The 24731-nt window shown below is 37.9% G+C and overlaps 1 protein-coding gene across 1 annotated transcript in view; it reads right to left on the reverse strand.

Moving 5' to 3' along the window:
* The window catches only part of ADGRV1 (adhesion G protein-coupled receptor V1), a 549332-nt gene that overhangs the window by 296653 nt on the left and 227948 nt on the right, over nt 1-24731 (reverse strand). Inside the window, exons 78-83 of the mRNA XM_088838471.1 lie at nt 19935-20342; nt 15444-15628; nt 11861-12110; nt 11223-11362; nt 9522-9682; nt 1439-1539 (exon numbers count right to left, since the gene is read on the reverse strand). Coding sequence (XP_088694597.1) covers nt 1439-1539; nt 9522-9682; nt 11223-11362; nt 11861-12110; nt 15444-15628; nt 19935-20342 — 1245 coding nt within the window. The remainder of the gene's footprint in view (nt 1-1438; nt 1540-9521; nt 9683-11222; nt 11363-11860; nt 12111-15443; nt 15629-19934; nt 20343-24731) is intronic.

Below are 24731 nucleotides of genomic sequence, written 5' to 3' on the forward strand. Positions count from 1 at the left end.
TAAATACAAGAAGCAAAGGCAAGATCAGACAGCTAAGATAGTTACCAAGGCAATATAAATAGCCTTGTCAAACTCAACGTAAGCCCCCCTTTGGTAACAGCTGTTACCTCTCATAGTTCATAGGTACTTTAAAAGCACAGTCTGGGATCTTCTACTCAGAATTCAGCAGTTAATTATTCCCTAAAAAAGAGAGTTATGACATATACTCATGTCATTTTCACTCCTGGGAGCAAAAAGGCAAAAGATGGCCAGTGTTCCAAATAATTTTCCATTTTATGTTTCAGCCCCTCCTCTAAAAATATTTTTTAAAGTTCTGCCTGGAATTCAACAGAATGCCATTAGCATCTTCAAATGCATGCAAATTCTAAGCATACAGCACAATAAATTTACATAAATCAAATAATGCATCCACCAGCGAAGAATCAAGAAACAGCATTTTCTGCAATCTAGAAGTGCACCCACCATCCAAAAAAGAGGAAATTTTATAAAATAGTATTACCATGTTCTCTTAATAATAACACTATATAGTGTATTCTTACAATCTAGAACTGTAATTACAGCCTTCAAGTAGAAGCGATCATGCTTTTTCCTGTTTACTGATACTTAGGTCTATGCCCATCTCACTGCTAATCAAGAAGCTGCGGGAACTTTTCATTTGAGCTCAACCCAAATATCACCTCCTCTAGGAAGACTTTCTTAGCCTTCACAGAAAAATTAAGTCCTCAATATATCTTCACACACAGTCTGTGTTTACACTTATCACACTGTATCAGAGTTATCTGTATACACATCTACTGTTTTAGACTGTGAGTACCTTATGGACAGAAAAGGCATTTAATTTAATCTCGATCTGCCTTCTGGGTTTTAAAAACTATATGGTTTAAAATGCATGCTAATGAATGACTCAGTGTTTTTCACGTTATTTCTTCCGCCATAGACAGCTTTTCAAAAAAGGAAGTTCTACCAAATTGTATTCTATAATACTAAATGAAGCAAAATATATTATCCAGATGTCTTAGAATGTGTATCATTTTAATGCCCTCCAGATAAAGGATCTGTAACACAGCCTATTTTACTCAGATTAAACTAAAATGTGCTAATTTTAATATATATATACACTATATGTATTTACGATATATTTACATACATAAATTGCCAACATGATGCTTCTTTAATAAGCAGCAGCTATTTTCTTTGTAAGCGGTGATATTAAGGTAATTATCTGTAGAAGAGATAAAGGAGCTCAAACATGTTACACTGCTTAGACCTAATACTCTCATTTGCTTTATGGGTCTCCTTTCTCATCCTTCTCCACTACAAAACTAAGCAAGCTTATTTCAACTAGGGTGAGATTAAATTTTATTTATACACTCAGCTCAAGGATCACAGAAGAAGAAATGAACATTGCATGAAAGTGGGAAATCCCACGCTCTCCTACCTGTGTACCTAAGCTGGCTGCCAGCATGTGAGTCAGGAGTTTAGCCGCAAACATGGAATACCTGGCACAGAAGATATGGGAAAGAACAGCCAGGCAGAGACCTGTAGGAACAAAAAAGCCCGTGTGTGGTTTTACAATCCGTGAACAAACAGAAGCATGGTTAAACCTTCAGAAAAGGTAAGCACAATATCTTTGTGCTTACAATACAAGGTCGCGTAACACAAGCTCTCTGGGGACGTTCGTGTTTCAATTTCAACCCACTCCACTTGACCAGACATAAAATCCTCACACTTCTCAATTAAGCCCAAAGGGTAACTTTACATTTCAAATATCTACTTGTTTACTTCCCTACTAAAAACAAAGCACAAATTAAGCTGATTAATAATTTCATTAAACTTTTGGTTTTCTGTTTCCATCAGACAAGTATTACTGCTTAAGGAAAGAATCAAATTCCAATCTAAATTTTCTAAGAATGGGTGCCTTGGCTAAATAGATGTATTTGTGGAGGTGAATAGGTGAATTTTTCAGGCATAAAATTGGGATTGATGCTACCAAAACTCAGGTTTGGTAATTACCCCTTTTATCTACTAAGAATAGTTAGGCAATTACAAAAGTGGTGATTATGTATTTTAAAAGCAACCTTACACTCCTGGGTGCCAAAACCAGGAACAAAATGTGTTCTTTCCCACCAAGATGGTTTTTAACCTAAATATCTATGTTTCTAAGTGGTGTGAACAACATTATTCTTATTTTCTTTGAATCTACTTGAACTCACCTACCTATACTACTTCAAGGGGATGATTAGAATCTTAGGACTAACCCATAAATTTTTTATCTTGCAATTTGTATAAATTTATTTTAATATTAGTTTAAGATTTTATATGTGGGCCATTTTTAAAGTCTTTATTGAATTTGTTACAATATTGCTTATGTTTTGGATTTTGGGCCACGGATATAGGATCTTAGTTCCCCAACTAGGGACTGAACCAGCACCCCCCTACATTGGAAGGAGAAGTCTAAATCACTGGACTGCCAGGGAGGTCCCCACTATTCGGTTTTAACTGCAGAATGAATACATATTTTAAAAAGATTTCCTGACTTTTAAAAATTTAAATGTGCTTTATCACTTAAGTCTTTTACTCCACTCTCATCCTCTGTAGGGTTACTTTGTCTAGGAAGTATTGACACATAACAACTGGCTTGTGTATATTGCTTTGCCCTATATTTTGCATGCATTATCTCATTCATCAACACCCCCTGGCAAACAGGAGAAGCTGCATTTATTTTGTTTCCTCGTTATCTTTTCTGAAGCGATGGAGCATACACCACATGTTGGCATAAGTTGACTGGGCAGCTGCAAAATGCCCCCGTGGGGTCTGTGACTACTCGTCAGCACAGAAATGCCTCTCAGAAGTCCTTTCGGGAAAAGCTCTCAGTATGTTTAGGTTTGCAAAAGGTAGACCAAGTTTCACACAGGAAGTAAGGCTCTGCATTAGTCAAGGCTTTCGGCCTAGAAGTTTGGCCAAGAGATCCTGAGTAATCCATTGTTTTGGAAGGCTGCCATGAGGCGTTTTGGGACAGGTGTGCAGGTCCTGAGGGTGCCTCCCAAATCCACCCACAAAGGTATACAGTATACCCAGCAACTGAATCTTTGCTTAGGCAGCTTATAAACTATTGATGTTGTTGCTCGAAACTCACTAACGTACACTTTGCATTTCTATGATGATCAGAGCCACCTTAAACTCAAGGTTCAAGTTGAGTGAGAGAGAGAGAGTGTGTGTGTGTCTGTGTGTGTAATACACTAACTTAAAAGCAGGGCCTTCTAAGTCTCATTTCATTGTAGGCCACATGATGACAAATACGTGCTTTTCTGTGAGCTTACCGTGGTGGACGGCAACAATATGAGGCAAGGGGATTTGTGTTGGGCAAAGGAAAAATACTCCTGAATTAACAGCTTTTTCTAGTTCCCAAAAAGATCTTATTCACAGTCTTTCCCCCTAACTTGGTAATTCTCCATTATACTCCCATTTCATGATATAAATTTAGTACATTTAAATTTGACCAGATCAAGAATATTTAATTAAGTCTACTAAGCTTTAATTAAAAATGCTAGCATGACACCTGGTGCCAGTTCAGGATTCAAAGCCAGGGGCAAGAAAATGGGCTGGATTCTAACAGCCTGTAAATATAATGTATGATGTTATCTAAGTGCTTTTTTTATTGAGGAAAAAAGGACGCAGTGAAAAAAGCCTCAAGCAGCCTAGCCTCAGCTGACCTTGGGAGAGTTACTGAATACCTCAGATGTAAAGAAATAAATACTTTGGTTACCGAGTTCCTAAAGACTAAGTATTTATGTTTTATTTTCTCATCTGATATTGAATAGCTATATTTAGCATACAAAATTTAAATTTACAAGCTAGATTTTTTTTAACTAACAATTATTTTTGGTTTAAATTCCCTTAATATATAAATCACGTAGTACAAAAGTTATAATTCTAAAAGGAATTCTAAAAAATAAAGCATAACAATTCCAGGTATTACCTAAAGGTAAACTCTAAATAGTTTCTTAGAGATTGATTCCTTGGCAACTAGACAGAAAAACAAACATGTAACTAATTGAATAATCTTCTTTTACTTTTTTTTCCCTAGCACTATGTAGGTTACAGACTTCATTGGAAAAAAAATTAATCAGTTTACTAAAACAAATGACTTTTCCATATGATTAGACAGTAAGAGGGAAGATAAATTACCCTTAACAAAATAATAATATTGATAATCTTTGATTTAGATAAGAAAAACTCTAAAGAACAGCTAGATTCTTTTGTTAGTACCAAAGAAGACCAAAGATCTTGCTATCAATACAATATGTGAATGTTTGTATGTACATAAACATGTGTAATGTTTATATATGAACATACATATCTAGCAAACAACTCTTGCTTGGTATCCCTTAAGAATGGGATATACTGTCAAAATAACTAAAGTTGATCCTCCAGAAGTCAAATATTACATTTTTCCCATGAAAATTCCTTTAAAATACTTATAAATTTTATATTGTTTTATTACGTATCTCTGTCTTCTCTATGCATGAGTGCTAAGTCACTTCAGCTGTGTCTGATTCTTTGTGACCCTACAGACAGTAGCCCACCATGCTCCTCTGTCCAGGGGATTCTCCAGGCAAGAATGCCAGAGTGGGCTGCCATGCCCGCCTCCAGGGGCTCTTTCTGCTCAGGGATCAAGCCCATGTCTCCTGCACTGGCAAGCAGGTTCTTTATCACTAATGTCACCTCTATAGATAAACATAAGAAAAACCAAATGACCACTAGATTATTAAATCAGATAGTCACCTGTTACCTTAGGTTTTTTCTATTCCTCCACCTAATGCTGGCTGTAACTATCACCTTTTTTACATTTCTGTTGCTCATCTCTACTAATTCCCAAATTCCTTCAACCCTCCCTTCAACACAATGCCCCTGGATTACAGCTACTAATAAGCTAAGGACAGGAAAACAAAACTGTCAATCCAGAAAAGTTTACTAGGTTGAACAAAAGTCCATATGCAACATTTGACAGTACACAAGTTCTGTGTATTAGAGGGAAGAATTTACTCCAGAGGGGCGAGGTTACCAGGAGACCAGCCTTCCAGTAACATGTGAAGTTCAGTACAGTAGCCACTAGCTACACAGGGCCACGAAGATTTTAATTAATTAAACAGAATTAAACATTCAGGTCCCAACTGTTCTAGCCACATTCCAAGGGCTCAATAACCAGATGCGGTCAGTAGCCACCACCCTGGAGAGGGCACATTTCCATTATCGAAGAAACACTGACGGGAGACAGTGTGTCAGCCGTAAAGGGACTGTTTGTAAAAGGTCATACAACACAGTTCTGGTCAGACATGTGAGGGGAAACACTCTGGGCGGTTTTCAGCACAGTTTTCATGGCTCTTAGAATGGGATCCAAATAAGTGCTTTTCTCTTGGCAAGCCCAGACATAGTTGTGGGAAGCTCAGAGCTGCCGCAGCCAGCTCAAGACCATGTAGAGGTAAGGTGGAGAAAATAAAAGAAGACCCTTGAGGAGAGCAAAACAGAAACATGAGAAGAGGCTGGGCCCCTGATGATGTCACTGAGGTGCTGAACTAATCAATCCTGGAACTAAATCTGCTTATTTAGTATATTTGACTTGTCTTCAGTTACGTGCAGCCAGGGTCATCCTAAACAATACAGCTACGCGTACCTAGCCAGATAAATCCTACATTTTTATGCCATCTCAGAGTTAGACAAATCTCTCTGACTTCTCTATCACCTGCAGTTACCCTTTCAAACTACTTATTTTCTTTTTAAAGCTCTTATATATCTTTCTCTATTCTTCTTGTGAGTAACTCCCTATTTGATAGAATGAAACTTTTGATATACTCTCCCCATAATGATAATGGCTATCTTAGCACAATGATTACTGTGAATATGAACTCAATTTTTCGGGGCGAATGTGACACAGAAATTTATAAAATATCTCATCTTCAAAAATAATTTGAAAAGAACGGGTGGCATCTAATAAAGTTTTTTTTTTCTAGAAAAACTACCAAAATATCAGCTTATAAAATATAAAAGGCACAACTAGAATATTCTTACAGTTTAATGAAAGTGTTAGTAGCTCAGCTGTGTCTGACTCTCTACAATCACACAGACTGTATCCTGCCAGGCTCCTCTGTCCATGGGATTCTACAGGCAAGAATACTGGAGTGGGTTGCCATTCCTTTCTCCAGGGCATCTTCCCAACCTGGGGTCAAATCCCGTTCTCCCACAGTGCAGGCAGATACTTTACTGTCTGAGCCACCTGGGAAGCCTTACAGTTTAATAAACCTGAACAAAAGAATAAGCATGCTTCAAAGAACTCTGGATTGTGCTGATTTACTTATCCTGTAAACCTAAGTATTTCGCGATTTACAGACAATTATTTCCTGTTACCTACTTTAAACAATGACAATGTGTTGGCATTTATATACTTAGTAATCTATAGAGTAAATAAAACTATTAGTTATTTAAAAGGGATAGCTTTAGTTTGACTAATGTGTTAAAGGATTTCTCCACCACAGAGAACAAAAAGAAAAAAAAAAAAACGAAACAAATGTGAGATCTGCAATCTAATCTCAGTTTGAAAGCACTTCAAAATAGGAGACTCTCCTACAAGTACATCAAACATGACCGAGTTCACATACTGATGTTAATGACGAAGTGGATTTTGGAATGTAGGGGTCTCATTAAGCTCATGAGGCCATAGGAATTGTACCCAGAATCAAATCAGGATGATTTTAATCCGATGTCTACCTTTGACAGGCCAACATCAACAGTTATGGGAAGCAGAGAAGGTTTCTTTGACATTATTCTCCAAATAGTAAGAAGCATCCTTAGGTTCCTTAGTAACTATAAGATTTTGGCATTATCGCCTGAGGTTATTATAAGCTGCATTTCTTCCCCCTTTGAGGTGAGTCCCATAACGTCACACTTACGTGCAGTCATTTACTTCTCCTCTCTACAGCTTTTAGTTTCAGTGGGTAACTTCAGTTTAATTTCCTGCGATTTGATAAACTGGTTTACAGTTTTAAAAGTCACATGTATATATCCTAATCTTTCACCTTTCCAAATTTAGGCTTACTCAACTTCTTGGCTTACATCCCCATTACACATACTTGGATCATTTCAACTGCTCTGCTCTAGTAGGGGAACCAGAACTGTAAACCAGAATTAGAACAGATACACTGTGATCTAAATTTTTTTTATTAAACAATGGTTTAATTCCTATTTGACTGCATGTTGCAGAGTTAGAATGCTCCCAAATTCAAAGGGCTATTTGGTGTGGCCTGACTTAAATGAGAGCATGTGTATGTGAAATACGGAAAAATCTCTCGCCCTGTTTCCGGGGGCCCTCCGAGGAGTGTGATACCAGCCTCCCCAGAAACGGAAACCGCGCGCATAGACAGAAGCGCTTGGAGAACCAGCGAACGCGCGGTTGGCGCCACAAAGCGTCCTGAACAGAGCGGGAGAACGCTGACGGTTTCAAACACGACTCCAGGTCAAAAATAATAAGGGAGAGGCTAATATCTGGGCGTTGGTTTCAAGTACACGAGCAAATCCACGTGGCCTTTTTCAGAGTCGCAAACATATATATTTATTAACAGTTCTCTCAGAAAATATCTTAAAGTCCTGTTAGTCTTCTAAAAAAATCAAGATAACATTCTCTCTTTAGATTGTAAAATTCTTTGCTCTGATGTTGAGTATTTAGAACAAGCAATGGATTTTTGTGGGTCATATTAGCACTTAGAATTATGTCTCTATGGAAATGTATGAGATGATATCTAGATTTTATTTCAGCATTGTACCTTTTGGTTCTATTTCATCAGTCTATGAAATTTCTCTAAATGAATTACATCAAAATAAAATAGGGTGTCGCCATCTGATTTTGGAACCTAGAAGAATCTATTAAGCAAGAACCATCATTCTTATGGAAGATGTAATTAAGAATAAGAGATTATAGATTATTAACATCTGCTATTGAATCTAAGGTTTAGAATTAAGACACATTAAGGAAAATGTATAACTTTATATAGTGAAACTACAGTGGAAATTTTTGAACAACCAGGACAAAGAAGAATAATTACATGCTCTACCTCCACAAAATTTTCCAAATCAATAAAGATTATTAGAGGACAGTTTGCACACTAAGCATTCAATGATAATCACATTTACATACCAAACATCATTAAGGCAGATTGTCTGAGCTAGTATAGCTACCACCCTAAGTTAACACAATTTAAAATCATGTATTTGGGGTGGGGAGACTCTAGCCAATGGCAGGACCAGGATTTAAACACAGGCACAGTTACCCTATACCCAGTTCTCTGTGTAGCATATTGTTCATAAAATGGCTATAGGGCTGTAAAGCTGACTCGGGACACAAAATCCATAAGGGTGGGAACAGAAATATAGTGTAAGGAATTCTCAGACTCCCAACCATAAAGTAAAAACAGCAAATGAGAATAATTCTATAGCTGTTCAAAGTTTACTTATAGGTAAATGGCAACCCACTCCAGTACTCTTGCCTGGAAAATCCCATGGACGGAGGAGCCTAGTAGGCTACAGTCCATGGGGTCGCAAAGAGTCGGACACAACGGAGCAACTTCACTTTCACTTTCAAATCGTTTGACAGACATTAACCCTACTCAAGTCCCTATTCTTGCCAGAAATGGGACCTAGATGTAGAAGGTGAAAGAAAATTTATCTTTTAACATAGTGGTTAAATATACTTAGAGCTTCTAGTCTGCAGAATACGAATCAATCCATGGGGTTGGTTTATTTTTTAATGAAAATACAAAATGCTTTATTTATATTATATCACGCAATCCTGATATCTATTGCAGAATCTGCCTTCTAAATCAACACTATCAACTATAACTCTTTTACTGTCTAACTTCTGTCTCACATTGCACTGTATATACACTGCTGATGAGCTGGAACTATATCTTGCTCTTGCCTTATCCCCAGTACAAAGTTTTGTTTCGTTTCGTTCCGTCGCTCAGTCGTGTCTGACTCTTTGCGACCCCGTGGACTGTAGCCTACCAGGCTTCTCCGTCCATGGGATTCTCCAGGCAAGAATACTGGAGTGGGTTACCGTTTCCTTCTCCAGGGGATCTTCCCGACCCAGGGATTGAACCCAGGTCTCCTGCATTGGAGGTAGACGCTTTAACCTCTGAGCCACAAAGTTGGTCCTCCATAAATAATGGCTGTATGAATTAATGAATAGGATCATGAGAGGGGACTTTCCTGGCCTAGTGGTTAAGACTATGTGCTTCCAATGCAGGGGGCACAAGTTCAATCCCTGGTCAGGGAACTAAGATCCCACACAATACACAATGCAGCCAAAAATAAGAAAATTAAAAACAAAAACAAAAAAATACCATGAGAGAGTTTCTTTTCTCGTAGTGTTGATGAATTACAGTACATCTGCATCTATATAAAAGGACCCTGGGAAAACTTTTATTCCCATCAATATTTTAAATTATTGACTCAAAAATATTATAACTCACCTGAAATACATATAAATCCAGAAGAGAAAAAAGCTTCATTGTATGAAGACAAGTTGTCAGTCTGGGCGTAGACCGCATACACAGACATGTATGAACAGGCACATTCCACGTAGTCTGAAGTGTCCTCAACCACTTTACAAAACTGACTGTTGGACAACCAGCTAGGGCAAAAAACAGAATTGTCACTACTCCTCTTTCATCAATACTTCAAGTGTGGAGATGGCTTTTGAAGAAAAAATAATTTATTGAACCTAAGTGTTCTTTACTCAAGATGGAAGCAGACCGTATGTTCAAGAAGAAACACTGGAGGGAACATCTTGTCCAAGACATGAAACCGCAGATCCCACAGACACCTTCAACAGCAGCCTAAATATTAACCAAACCTGCAAAAGCGTCGCCAATATCGAAGAAGCTGGCCCTCTCAAACCAGCAGTACTAGCCCCCACCTCATCGAAAGCAAACAAACCCAAGGTATTCAACAGGAAGAACTCTTCCCTAGCATTCAAGAGTACCAAAAGGTCAACACAGGCAAAAATGTGCAGCGTTCACCCCTCCCCATTTTTCACAACTCCTGTATTTTGAACCACATAAATTACTTGCTTGTCTAAGTACTTCCTTCCCCACCTATTTGGATTTTGAGCCAGTTATATTACATACACGTTTTATAGGGTTCTTTCAGTGTTTCCTTCTATAAGGTTTGACCTTAAGCACCAAACGTCTGTCCCAATTATAGCAAATACAGTGTCACATGCCACACCTTCTGAGCATCCCTCAGGGACTACTCAGGGACTACTCTGCTCAGGAGTACTCACTTCTAGTTCCTCTTGATCCCCTGATTTTTCTAAGGACATGAAACTTCTTAACCCCAACTGCGGATTCAAGCTTGAAACACTCATTAGTAATTATACATTGAGGATTGTAGAGTATCTATGTATTAGGTTTTAAGTCTGTCCTCAGACATTAGGAATTTCAAAGGAAAATTATTTTCCCACACAGAGACTAGCCAGAACTTTGGTGTTTGAAGAGAACAGTTGGTTACCCAACTAAGCTGTGGAACCTTTTCAGAATTTCAGTTTGTATGGCTGAAAGTAACAGAATCTAGTGACTGACTTGAACTCAAAACTCTCTAGACCAGCCATGCCTGACCCTACAACATCAGCTGAACTCCCAGGGAGAGAAGTGCTCAGAAACATGAGGTCTGAGGCCAAGGAGAGTCAAAGGAAGAGTCACTGTCTTCTTCCCCTTCTTGTGCCTGCTTTAATCCCCAAATGTGCTCCAAGTCATACATGGATTAGAAACATGAATCTGTACTGATCCCTCCAGACATAGATGATCAGATCCAGAACCACAAGTCCAAAGGGAAGAGGGTCAAAAGAATTTCCTTTGCTGCTCTATAAATTAACCTGTAACCACAGGAAGGTTATCTGAATTGAGCAGAACTCATGCCAAGTTCCATGGAAGTCGCAATAACAAAGGAGTTAAGTAACATGTTATACACACGTTTAAACTGCTTGGCTGCATTTGCCACCTGCACAAGGCTAGACCTCTTCCTATGCTGCTTTGCCTCATTTAGCGCAGAGGTGATTCTCCAGTCTAAAAATCTCACTCCAGACCATCTACGTTCAGTATAAAAAACTGGGCTTAATGGTACCCGAATGAAGAGGGAACAAATTCTGATTTTAAAGAATTATTAACAAGTACCTCGCAGCAGCCGGATTCCAAAGGAGACACAGAGGAGTCTGAGGAACAATTCTAGGCTCAGCAGCGTAAATCCTGTAGAGAATCTCATTGCTGTTGGTCAGAGGTTGTGAACTCTGACTTTTCACACTCAAAGATAATACCTGTAATGCCAGAAAGAACCAAGAATGTAATGACATCTTCAAATTAAAGGTCAAGACTGGATCTCCCATTCTGGAATTTGCTTCATTTTTCTTGTCACTTTTGGCACTATCAATCATTAGCTTCCTTATGAATACACGGCATCTGGTTGGTTTTCCACCGCAGACCTACCTCACTCCAGCTACTGACTAGTCCCCAAGTGACAATATTCATTTTCACTGTCAGTCTTCATCAGGAGTGGGATATAGCTTTAGTGAAAGCTATGTTTTTTTTTTTCCACTTTCTCCCCATTCCATTCAATAAAACATGAAGGAAATATCGGCAACTATTTCTAAGCCTAAACATTCTACAAAGAGCTCATAAAGATGGGACATGTTTCATCATTAGCTTACCGTATGTAGCACCTACCATAAGTTGAATCAAGTATATGTATCCTGAGGAGCATGTTTGCAAAGGAAAAAGCAAATTCCAACTACATAATTCTTCAAATGATAGATTACCTTATTTTTCAGGGCATGGAAATTGTTCCCAGTCATAAACCACTGCTGGCTGCTATATTCTGTGAACTGGACTAATTCACACGTGCTTTTCCCGGCCATTATTTCTGCATCCAGAACATCCAATAACCTCTCTGGAACTCGAATATAATCACCTTCTTTTCCTTCAAACTTGTGCCCATTGATCTGCTGAGGGTACCAGTGAAGAGCCAGTATGGACAAATACGGGCAGCTGTCAAGGATGGTTTTGCCTCTATGACAGAAAAGTGAAGGTTCTGCTAAAATGGCATGTATTTGCATATGTATATCTACTCACATTTGTTAAAAATCCATTACACTGGATCTCTGTTCTTTATGTACAACCATGACACAGCATACCCAGAAGCAGTAAAGAGAATGTGCTTTCAGTTCTTTTATGGTGAATTGTTAGGATTTTTTGCACAGAACTTTCTGTATCCTCTTGCCTGAATCCCCCTCTAACCTAGAACATGGGTTTTTGAAAGTTGTTTCACAGGTATCAGAATCTGTGCTGTAAAATGTCTATTTCTGTGTTAGTCACATCAGCATGGGTGCAACAGGGTGAGAAAGGATGCACCATTCAACCGAAACCCTCTGCTTTATAATCGAGAGTATCATAAACCTTATACATCTACAGCCAAGTTCTCATCAAGTTCACCTCACCCTTTTCTAAGCCATCAGAGCATTTCTAATTTAACCATGTGTCTGATAAAAGAAATGGCCCTGAACAGTATCTTTATCCATTTAATACAACAACCCCAAGGCACTAGATCCTGTGCTCAGTGAAACTGCTTTTTAAACCTCAGTGTATGTTGAAATCACCTTGAAGCTTGTTTTAAAAAATACAGATTTCTAGGGACTTCCCTGGTGGTCCAGTGGTTAAGACTCTGAGCTCCCTATGCAGGGCACATGGGTTCAATCTCTAGTCAGGAAACTAAGATCCTGTAAGCTGAGAGGCCTAGCCAAAAAAAAAAAAAATTTCTACATTACATCCCATTCTTACTAAATCAAAATCCTTGCCTAGGGGAGGCTAGAGGTTCTATGAGTCTGTATTTTGTAACCAGTCCTCCAAAAAATCTGATAGATGTTTTTCTGTGGATGCATCATGTCTGCAAATAATGAAAAGACACAAAGATAAATCATAAGTGAAACCTGCCTGAAAAAATATGGAAAACAGTAGAATAAAAGTAAGTTAGATGGGCATAAGTGATGCTGCAGCGAGTATATATAATTGCGTCATGGATACAAATACCTCATCAAGCCCCTAACCTGGGAAATGCAGTTGAGAATTTTAAATAAAAGATCTGAGAAACAAAAGGAAAAGGGAAGGGCTAACTTTTTCCTCTAGCTATACACTAGATTTAAAAAAAAAATTTTTTTAGATTTTTAAAAAATCTTTACCATATTTGAATTGGTGCTTTTGAACATTTATCTTTAGTCCAGTCATTCATTCAGACTCTAGACTTCTGCATCCAAGACGCTTATTAAAACATCTCAATCCACATAGGCCATCCACAACAGCTTATAAAAACTCATCTCTTCATGTCTCCATCCACCTCTTCACTGGTGACTTGGAGCTAAAAGCTGCCACTATTGACCTCTCCACCCACGACCAGATACAAGCTGACTGAGGCCAGTGAGCCACTGTTGGTGGGAATGTAAGTTGGTGCAACCACTACGGAAAATATTAAGGCGGTTCCTCAAAAAGCTAAAAACACAGCTGCCATATGATCCAACAATCCCACTCCTGAGCATATGTCTAGAAAAAACTATAATTCAAAAAGATACAGGACCCTTATGTTCATAACAGCATTATTCACAATAGCCAAGACGTGGAAAGAACTTAAATGACCATCAATAAGTGAATGGATAAAGAAGATGTAGCACACACACACCACAGAATACTACACAGCCATAGAAAAGAATGAAATTACGTCATTTGCAGCAACACGGATGGACTCAGACATAATCAAACCAAGTAAAGTAAATCAGAAATAGAAAGACAAATACTATATAATATCACTTTTATGTGGAATCGAAATGAAACAAATGAACCTATCCACAAAACAGACTCAAAGACACAGAGAACAGACCTGTGGTTGCCAAAGGTCAGGGGAGGGATGGCATGGGGGTTAGGGGTTAGCAGATGCAAACTAGTCTCGTACAGAATGTATGAACAACAAGGTCCTACTGTATAGCACAGGGACTATATTCAACATCCTGTAATAAACCATAAGAGAAAAGAACATAAAAAGAATATATACATATGTATAACTGAATCACTTTGCTGTACAGCAGAAACACAACACTGTAAAACAACTATACAGCAATTAAAACAATTTTTTTTTAAAGTGAATTTCTGACACATGCTAGAGCATGGATAAAACCTGAAGAAACATGATGCTAAGCAAAGTACACCAAACACAAAGGACAAATACTACATGATTCCACTTATGAGAAGGCTAGGATAAGCAAATTGAATAGACTGAAAAGCAGAATACAGGTTACCAGAGAGGGGGAAGGAGGAATGGAAAGTTATCAGTGGGTAGAGATTTTTAATTGGAGAAGATGACAGTTCTGGATATGCATACTGGGGATGCACCCAACAACTGTGAATATACTAAGTGTCACTGAATTGTATACCTAAAAATAGTGTGAAAGTGAAAGTGTTAGCCGCTTAGTCATGTCCAATTCTCTGTAACCCTATGGATTGTAGCCTGCCAGGCTCCTCTGTCCATGGGATTCTCTCCACAAGAAAACTAGAGTGGGTTGCCATTCCTTCTCCAGGGGATCTCTCCCACCCAGGAACTGAACCCAGGTCTGCCTGCATTGTAGACAGATTCTTTACCATCTGACCTACCAGGAAGTACAGAAAAATAGTTTAAATGGTAAAATCTGTCTTATGTATATGTTCAGTTCAGTTCAGTCGCTCAGTTGTGTTACCAAAATTTTAAAAAATGGCCTAAAATACTCTAAAAGTTGGAATCATCCTTTTTTTTCTATTCAGAATGTATCTTCTACTCATTATATAAGAAAGAGTAAATAACAAGACGTTTTATTTTTAAAAAGACCCTTCAAAACAAGAAGAATATATTACTGACAGTATAAATTAATTTTTTCTGGATGTAGTTTCTATGTTTTCTTCAAATAATTAACTTAATTTGCCCATCAGGTAAAATTCATTGATTGTATAAGCCTTAGTTGCTGCTGCTGCTGCTAAGTCACTTCAGTCGTGTCTGACTCTGTGTGACCCCACTGATGGCAGCCCACCAGGCTCCCCCGTCCCTGGGATTCTCCAGGCAAGAACACTGGAGTGGGTTGCCATTTCCTTCTCCAATGAGTGAAAGTGAAGTCGCTCAGTCGTGTCCAACCCCTAGCGACCCCACGGACTGCAGCCTACCAGGCTCCTCCATCCATGGGATTTTCTAGGCAAGAGTACTGGAGTGGCCTGCCATTGCCTTCTCCGAAGCCTTAGTTACATCATCTAAATGTCAATTTGCATTCTTATTACTTTGTAACCTGTAAAGGAATACATGTAAGGTAAGGTATTATATTAAAAGATACTTACTTTTCACCAGGAGAGCCACAGGTAATATCAGTCAACAGAGAAAAGGCAAAATTCTCCGTCACTTCAGTAAAGTGACTGAATCCTCTAGTGTCCTTGCGCTTTGGGTTAACAAGAGCACAAAGGATCTCGTAGAAAAGATTTCGGCTTTCAATGCTTAATGCTTGTTTTTTTCCTTCAACAGTTATCTGGAAAAAAATCCCAAGTATCTTAAACTTGAAACTGTATCTTAAAAAATCAACTGCTTAAATGATACATAAGGTATAATGTATTCTTTATTATCAGTTACTAACATTAACAAAAATAAACATGAGCCTATAAAGAATTTAAGAGAAGTAAGAGTCAAAATTATATTTGACATTTAAATGTCAAATACATTTGAACTTTAAAAAGCATAATCATTTTATAAAGAGAAGATATAGTCACAAAAATATTTTCAATATAATATCCAGATAAAGCTCCAAAGGGTTGCATGGGTCACTTAATTCTAACTGCAATAATAAATATCACGAGTCAAAATTAAACTCACTTTTACATCTATCCCAATTCGTACAGCCTTATGAAAGACATATATAGCATAAAGCAGATTCTGGTTCAAAGAAGTGAGAATCTGGGAGATAATAAAACTTACAAACATGAAACAATTTCACTTAAAATGAGACCCTACAGAACAAAGTTCTATCAGTACTTGGAAATCCTATCCTATACTTCTGAATCTGAGTACATATGAAATACATATGGGACATATGAATGTATGCCAGATAAAGCATAGGTGATTCTATTTGAATTTCAGATAATCAGCCAATAATTGCCTGATATAAGTATGTTCCAAATAGTGCTTGTGAATAAAAATATTTATTTTTATCTGTAATACACTTATACTAAAAAATACATTGTTCATTTGAAATTCAAAGTTAACTGGCACCTCATATTTATTGTTAAAATTTCAACCCTATATTTTCAATGCTTGTTTCATTATTGTCATATTCTGATTATTATATGTCTAAATTTTGAAAACATGTTACATTTTATAGATATGGCAGGCCCCTTTTAATGGCTGCTGCTGCTGCTGAGTCACTTCAATCGTGTCCGACTCTGTGTGACCCCATAGATGGCAGCCCACCAGTTTTCCCAATTCTTGTTACTGTAAGTAATGCTTAAATACTCATTATACAGGTATTTGTACAAATATTCCCCACACCTATTAGGCAATCTTTTTTTTTTAGTTTTTCCCTCCAGTTTTATTGGGATATAATTGACTATACATATAGTTGTTGTTCTTGAGATGCTCAGTCATGTCCGACTCTTTGTGGCCCCATGGACTCAGCACACCAGGTTTCCTTGTCCTTCACCATCTCCTGGAGACAATTCAAACTCATGTCAATGAGTGATGCCATCCAACCATCTCGTCCCCTGTCGTTCCCTTCTCCTCCCGCCTTTAATCTTTCCCAGCATCAGGGTCTCTTCCAATGAGTCAGCTCTTTGCATCAGGTGGCCAAAGCATTGAGTACTGGAGCTTCAGCATCAGCATCAGTCCTTCTAATGAATATTCAGGGTTGATTTCCTTTAGGATTGACTAGTTTGATCTCCATGCAGTCCACGGGACTCTCAAGAGTCTTCTCCAACACCACAGTTCAAAAGTATCAATTCCTCAGTGCTCAGCCTTTTTTATGGTCCAACTCTCACATCCATACATGACTACTGGAAAAACTATATCTTTGACTATATAACTGAGGTGCCTTTTGATTTTTCTTGTGGTATAACTTTATGTGGTCAAGTTTGTCAATCATTTCCTTTGTGACTTCTGCATTTTTATATTTAGAAGGAACTTCTCCAATATAAACTTTTATATTAAAAGTGATTCATCCATGTTTTCTGCTAATACTTTCCTGGTTTCAGCTTTACAGTTAGACCTCTGACCTGCCTGGGATTTATTGTGGAGTGGGTTTAACATGGAGATACAGCTATTATTTTACTTTCAAATGGTTAAATCAGATGTGTCAACACCATTTACAGAATAATAAACACTGCCTCTTGAGAAATCTGTATGCAGGTCAAGAAGCAACAGTTAAAACTGGACATGGAACAACAGACTGGTTCCAAATACGGAAAGGAATATGTCAAAGCTGTATATTGTCACCCTGCTTATTTAACTTATATGCAGAGTACATCATGTGAAATGCTGGGCTGGAGGAAGCACAAGCTGGAATCAAGATTGCCGGGAGAAATATCAATAACCTCAGATACGCAGATGACACCACCCTTAGGGCAGAAAGTGAAGAAGAACTAAAGAGCCTCTTGATGAAAGTGAAAGAGGAGAGTGAAAAAGCTGGCTTAAAACTCAACATTCAGAAAACTAAGATCATGGCATCTGGTCCCACCACTTCATAGCAAATAGATGGGGAAGCAATGGAAACAGTGATAGACTTTATTTTGGGGGCTCCAAAATCACTGCAGATGGTGACTGCAGCCATGAAATTAAAAGATGCTTGCTTCTTGGAAGAAAAGCTATGACCAATCTAGATGGCATATTAAAAAGCAGAGACATCACTTTGCCAACAAAGGTCCGTCTAGTCAAAGCTATGGTTTTTCCAGTAGTCATGTATGGATGTGAGAGTTGGACTACAAAGAAAGCTGAGTGCGGAAGAATTGATGCTTTTGAACTACGGTACTGGAGAAAACTCTTGAGAGTCCCTTGGACTGCAAGGAGATCCAACCAGTCCATCCTAAAGGAAATCAGTCCTGAATATTCCTTGGAAGGACTGATGTTGAAGCTGAAGCTCCAATACTTTGGCCACCTAATGCGAAGAACTGACTCATTTGAAAAAACCCTGATGCTGGGAAAGATTGAAGGTGGGAGGAGAAGGGGATGACAGAGGATGAGATGGTTGGATGGCATCACTGATGTGATGGGCATGTGTTTGAATAGGCTCTGGGAGTTGGTGATGGGCAGGGAAGTCTGGCGTGCTGCAGTCCATGGGGTCGCAAAGAGTCGGACATGACTGAGTGACTGAACTGAACTGACACACTGACCTGAAATGTCACTTTTATCGTATACGAAATTTTCATATGTAATTGAATTTATTTCTTCACTTTCTGTTTTATTCTACTAATCTAAATATCTGTGACAGCACCAATTCATCCTGTTTTAATCACTATAACTTCACACTTTCATATTGAGAAGAATAAGGTTCCTATCACTTTCATCTTTTTCATAAAATTTCTAATGTATGTTCTCCCAGGTGAACTCATCATTTTGATTAATTTAAAAAAATCCAAAATAGTTTACTGATATTTTGATAGTACTTATATTCCATTTATAGGTTAATTTATAGAAAACTGGTGTCTCTATGTTATTGAGTCTTCCCACTGCTGAAAAGTTATAGATTTCTATTTTTCCAAGGCTTTTCTGGTAGTAGAAATTTTCAGTTTTCTTGATATAACATATATTTCAATGTATAATATTATTGAATGATGTCAGTTACTTGAACCATCAGATTTCAATACTGACATATAAATAGCTTCAAGAAAACAATACGCCATAACACGGAAAAAATTTAGTAACAATAACATGATTTGAAAATAATCAGAGCAACAGCAACTTCAATGGAAATAAAAATCATTTTCTTTTTAAGAATACAAATAATGTTTTCTACTTGATCTTATAATATTTTAGAACACTTCAAATATATTTCATGCCTCTAATAATTGCCAAGTTACCTATTTCACATAAATTTTTTAATATATGAGAAGAACTTATATTGTTTATTAATGGTTACTCAAAAAAAGTTAATTACATTTTTTCCACAGGATCTTCTTTCATAATTCAGTTTCATTATTCATGACAGATTCAAAAAAAAAAAAATCAAGATGTACTACCTGACAGCTCTAGTTAAATAAGTGTTGATTCTCGACCATTAATATGTAGCTTTTTTAATATATCTTTTCTAAAATACAGTTACTGTGCATTCTTTCCCTCTTTAGAGCCTAAATCAAATTGTAGTTGTACTATACTATTTCATCATTAGAAAATTTAAGTAACATCATTTCCTACAGTAAATTCTTTCCAGTGCCCAGGAGGAGCAGGGAACTAGCAAAGGGCAACAGTTTCATGGCACTTCAACTAGAAGATCCATATAATCTAGACCGAGTCCTCATTTATGGACTTAGAAAAACTACGCACTGTCTCAGAAGATGTCCATGCAGTTTCTAGAAGTATCAGAAAGAGCCTGGAGCTTCTGACCGCCGGAGCCTCTTTTCAGATACCGGTCTGTCCTTACTGCTGCAGCAGAGAACTCATCCTTCTCTGAGCTTCCAAACCAGCACCAGTCGCAACCAAGCAAAAGCACAGGGTCAGATATGGTGAATCCCACTCTGAGATTCAGAAATCTGACTCTACCACATAAATTCATTATAACTGATACGATAACCGTGTGTGGCTTCGGTCTTTTAAAAAAAAGTATGAAACTGCTAACACTCGCACGGGCTTCTTACCTTGTCTATTAAATACAGCACGGCGCTGAGCTGTTCATCTGTGTTCTCCGTGGCCACTTTGACGCTGACGCTGTGGAGCACCCTGTTGAGAATGTCGCCGTCCAGGGGCTGCTGCAGCTGATCCGCAAGCCCCCAAAAGGCCTGGGAGTCCGCGTCAGAGACGAGAGTGATGTTGGCGGTCCCGTACACTTTATCAACTCCAGCACCCCCTCTTGGGTCAAAAAGCACGATCTGGAAGCGTTTAGGAAATGGATTCAAAGACCCTGACTCTGGCGTGAGGATGACATCCAGGACAGTGGTTCTCTGGCCAGGTTCAAAGATCAATGTGCCTTCAGTTCTTACAAAGTCTTTCCCAGAAACAGCTGGAGATATGAGAGTACGACCGACGGTCTCGGCGCTCCTCAACTCCTAGAAATTAGACGTCACGTAAGTGAAACTATGAACCTCTGATCTCCTCCGGAACCAATTTTCTTTTAAAACAATCTGATGGGCCACAACACTAGTATTAAGACAGGTGTTGCTTTAAATTGATAGTTTTTGAGTCCACACTAGATGTTCCCTCACTATGGGACCTCACCAATCTTGTCCTCCAGGGTCAGTGTGGCCCTATTTCCTCAAACTACACAAATGCCAGATTTTTAATCTTTGGTAGTTATAATATTACAAAGAAGTTGCTTTTTTTCCTTTTATTGTTCAGCTCAGTCACCTTCACATACACTTTAATCCTTACTAGTCACTTGTGTTATTTCCTTTTCTTCTTTCTTTTTCCATTTCCCTTGATCAGTCAATGTCTTTCTACTGGTTTCTAAGAACTCATTTATGACTAAGGATGTTAACCATTCGTCATGAAATGCAAATGAAACATGGTATTGTTTTTTTTAATGTGGCTGTGCCAGGTTTTAGTTACAATTCACAGTATCATCCATCTTCATGGTGGCACGCAAGACCCTTAGTTGCAACATGCACTCTTTCGTGGCATGCAGGATCTCGTTCCCTGACCAGGGATCGAACCCAGGCCCTCGGCATTTGGAGCTCAGTCTTAGCCACTGGTCCACCAAGTAAGTCCCGAAACATTGTATTTTAATGCTGTCAATTTACTATGGTGTTTTGTCTTTCAGTTGTGTGTTAAAATATAACCATGCTGTGTTTTTAAAAATTAAAAAAAAAATGGAGTTTTATAATTTTTCTAATCTTCCAAGATAAATTAGAGAGATAAATACATATCATACAGTGATGAGGTTAGGAAAGATAGATGCCTTAGAATAGATCAACAAAGAGAATTAGAGAAGAAATTCCATTACTGCCTCACAGAACTTCTCCAGTTGTGAGCCAACTAACAATTTGAAGATGTATGTGTCAGATCATGTACGTCCCTGATATAAAGTGTGCTAGGAAGTCACTGGAGGATTCCAGCAGGAGAGCGACACACTTTATTTCATATTTTCCGGAGCATTCTGGCTCTTGTGGACAGTTAGGCTGCAGCAGGGGGAGAAGATAGAAGCAGGGAGAAGAGACAGGAGATTTTTACATTAGTTCCAGCAGAAAAAGGAAACAACGGTAGCTTTGGTTGTATTGAGTAGAGAGGGTGAGAAGAGCTCAAACTGGGAATATATTTAGAAGGTAGAGTCAGCAGGAGTTTCTGATTAACTCAGTGTTGTATGTAAAAGAAGAGGTGAATGAGGATAACTCTAAGCTATTTGCCTGGATGAATGGCAGTAAGCTAAGGGAAATATTGCCAAGGGTGAAATAAGAGTTATCCATTATATACATGCTATATATATTAAGCTTGAGATGCTTTTTAGACAATTCAAATGAAGATGTGAAGTAAGAGCAATCAGATAAATGAGTCTGGATCCGGGGTGGTGAAGACGCTAGTGATAAAAATTCAGGAGTTCTCATTTTACAGATGATATTTAAAGAAAACAGGTGGGGATGGTCTAGCCTACAGAGTGAGTATAGGTGGACCCCAATATTTATTGGTCAGAAAGACTAACACAAGCAACAGGAAGGGGTGGCCAAAGAGAAAAGAGTTAACAGTGGGAAAGTGTGGTGCTCCAGATGCCCAAAGGAGAAGAGCTGGCTTCCAGAGGCGGAAGTGCCCAAGGGTGGCAAAAAGTGAAAAATCAATGAACATAAAGGATTTTCAAGAGTCTCTGCAGCATAATGGTGGGGGGCTGGAGGGAAAGACTCGCTGATGGAAGCAAAAGTCTACTGGCTTCAGAATAGAGAAATTAAACTATCCATTGAGATAACCATAGAGGAGTCAAAAGGAAAGAACTACATACATCAGCACAGGTGTTTCTCAAAAGCATATTGCTGAACAAAAAAAAAGCACATCGTGAGACAATACTGGAAGAATCTCATCTCCATAATTACCAAAACAGGTAAACCTAAACAGCATATGGTTTGTGGTAAAACTATAAATAAAAGCAAGGTAGTAATTCATCGTGCAATTCAGGATAGAGGTTATCTGCAAGATGGGGAGAGGTTAACCTTCTCAGGATGGCATGAGAGAAGGTTCAGGGCAGCAAGTGCTAAGCGTCTGATAAAGCTGCATTTCCTAAGTTACGTGGTGGTGATTTTATGACTGTAAACTGCACATACACATTCTGTTCACTGTTTTTTGGTAGAATTCATAGAATTTCACAATATAGACGTTTAAAGGAACGAGAACAATCAAAACGTTCTCATGTTTGTAAAATACATGTAACAAACACAAAGGAGCAGCAGTATGCAATTTAAAAGCAACAGTGAAAATCAACAAACAGTTTTTGATGGAATAACCAGTGTGAGAATAAGAAGGAAAGACATATTCTTTCTTGTACACACATACACAAATGAAATATCTTGAACTGGTTTTCAAACTTAGCTTAGCTACAGGCCTATTTAATTCAAAGATAACTGGAATGAGTGATATTTTCATTATCTCAAGTCCTTATATCCTTTACCTTCAGATCAGAAATATGTAGATATTTAGGAACTTATAGTATGTACATACGGGGAATGCTGACTTACTGAAGGTCGATATACTGTATGTATACTACAGCTATTGTTTTAACTACATTATTAAAATCTGTTTAACATAAAATCAAGATTAGTATTATTGTAACAGAATAGCAACTTGGTTCATAATTATTTTCTCATACTTGCTAGCTACTTGGAAAATTGAATTATATAACTTTCTCTTCTAACAATATCCCCAGCATTCAAATGAAGAACAATGAAGCAACAGGAAAATAAAATCAGACCAGACAGGTAAATTTTTTCTTTCTAATTTTTAAAATTAAACCTTATATTTTGACATAATTAAAGATTCACACACACTTACAAGAAATATAAAAGAGTGGTCTCCTCTACCCTTCCCTAATATCCTTCATAGATATTAATAACATCTTGTATAATTGTATCACAACCAGGATATGAATGTGGATGTAGTCAACATACATTTTCATCACCACAGGGCTCCTCTATGTTGATTTTTATAGTGTATTAAAATGCTATGAGTTACATGCTAGTGACAGCATGTGTTTTACATGGAATCATTTGTGAATAATCTAGAAAGAACAAAAATGAGTATGATAGAGATATTGGCATTCAGATTCTTCTTTTGGCATTTTCAACTCCCCTTCCAACTGAGTGTATGAACTAATTTAAAATGGGTCTCAATTTTTTTTTTTATCACTTCTTCCACTCTTCTGCCCTACAAAGTAGATAACATATGATGATATATATTTCATGGGAAAAGAAAGAACACATATTTTTTCTCATTTCTCTTACCATCTTAAATGCTTAAAAGGAAAAATGCTAAAATCTCCCAATGAATCAAAATACTTCTTTTCATGCTCATACCACTTCAGGGCTATTTAGAATGGAGTTTATTTCTAGAGTCTCATGTGATAGAGTTGCATCTTCTGGCTTGCCAAGCTGTAGACTCTGATATAAAGACAACTTTTCTTCCTGGCAAGCTTCCAGGACAGCTCACTAAACACAGCTACAGTCCTCACCGCCATTCCCTGACTCACAGGATTGCTATAGCAAACTGGTGGCACATATGCTGTATCTTATGCACAGAATGTTCTGTGTATTAGAGCCACTCAACAGTGACACAACCAAGCACACACTAAACAGCACTTGGTATAAAACTGCAACTTGGAAACCTTGAGGCCTAAAGAATCACCAGGCTTGAAATCTTGAAACAAAAGAAATGGCAGCACTGTTCATAATGGCAGCAAACTGTAGGGTCTGGGAGTTATACAAGTCCAGGGGAGGAAAAAAACAGAAGGCTATGGTGGGCAAGCTCCAATCTCCACAATCATGCTTCAAAGGGAGCAGATGTACAGCTTTGTTTCAATATATTAGAGCTTTGCTCCTAAAATAAAATTTAAACCATACTGCTTCCTCCCTTTCATTTGATGTCACCTAATAGGATGTTAAAAGTAGCTGAGAGACAGTCTCCTGAACCCATGGATTTGAAGAAACATAAAGATCACAGGAAACACACAGCAAGTATTTGAAGTCCTAAAGAAGATTTTCAACTAGTTGAGGTAAAAATCAGAACAAAGACCTATACTTTTTGTTTCTGGTCTTACCCAGTTATAGCCTGAAGAAATTTTAAATCTCTACAGATTTTATAGAACAGATGTATGTAAGACATTTTGCATTGCACAATCAACTTTTCCAAAACAAACAAAAAGACAAAAGACTATCATTTTAAAACATGACCCAAGTGAAAAAAATTGAACTGTGTCAAAGAAAAGCTTAATGTAACAAACATAACTTGAATTATGATGGTATCAT

Source organism: Moschus berezovskii, chromosome 8 (assembly GCF_049115385.1).
Source record: "Moschus berezovskii isolate FMDL1 chromosome 8, NW_MosBer_1.0, whole genome shotgun sequence".
NCBI lineage: Eukaryota > Metazoa > Chordata > Mammalia > Artiodactyla > Moschidae > Moschus > Moschus berezovskii.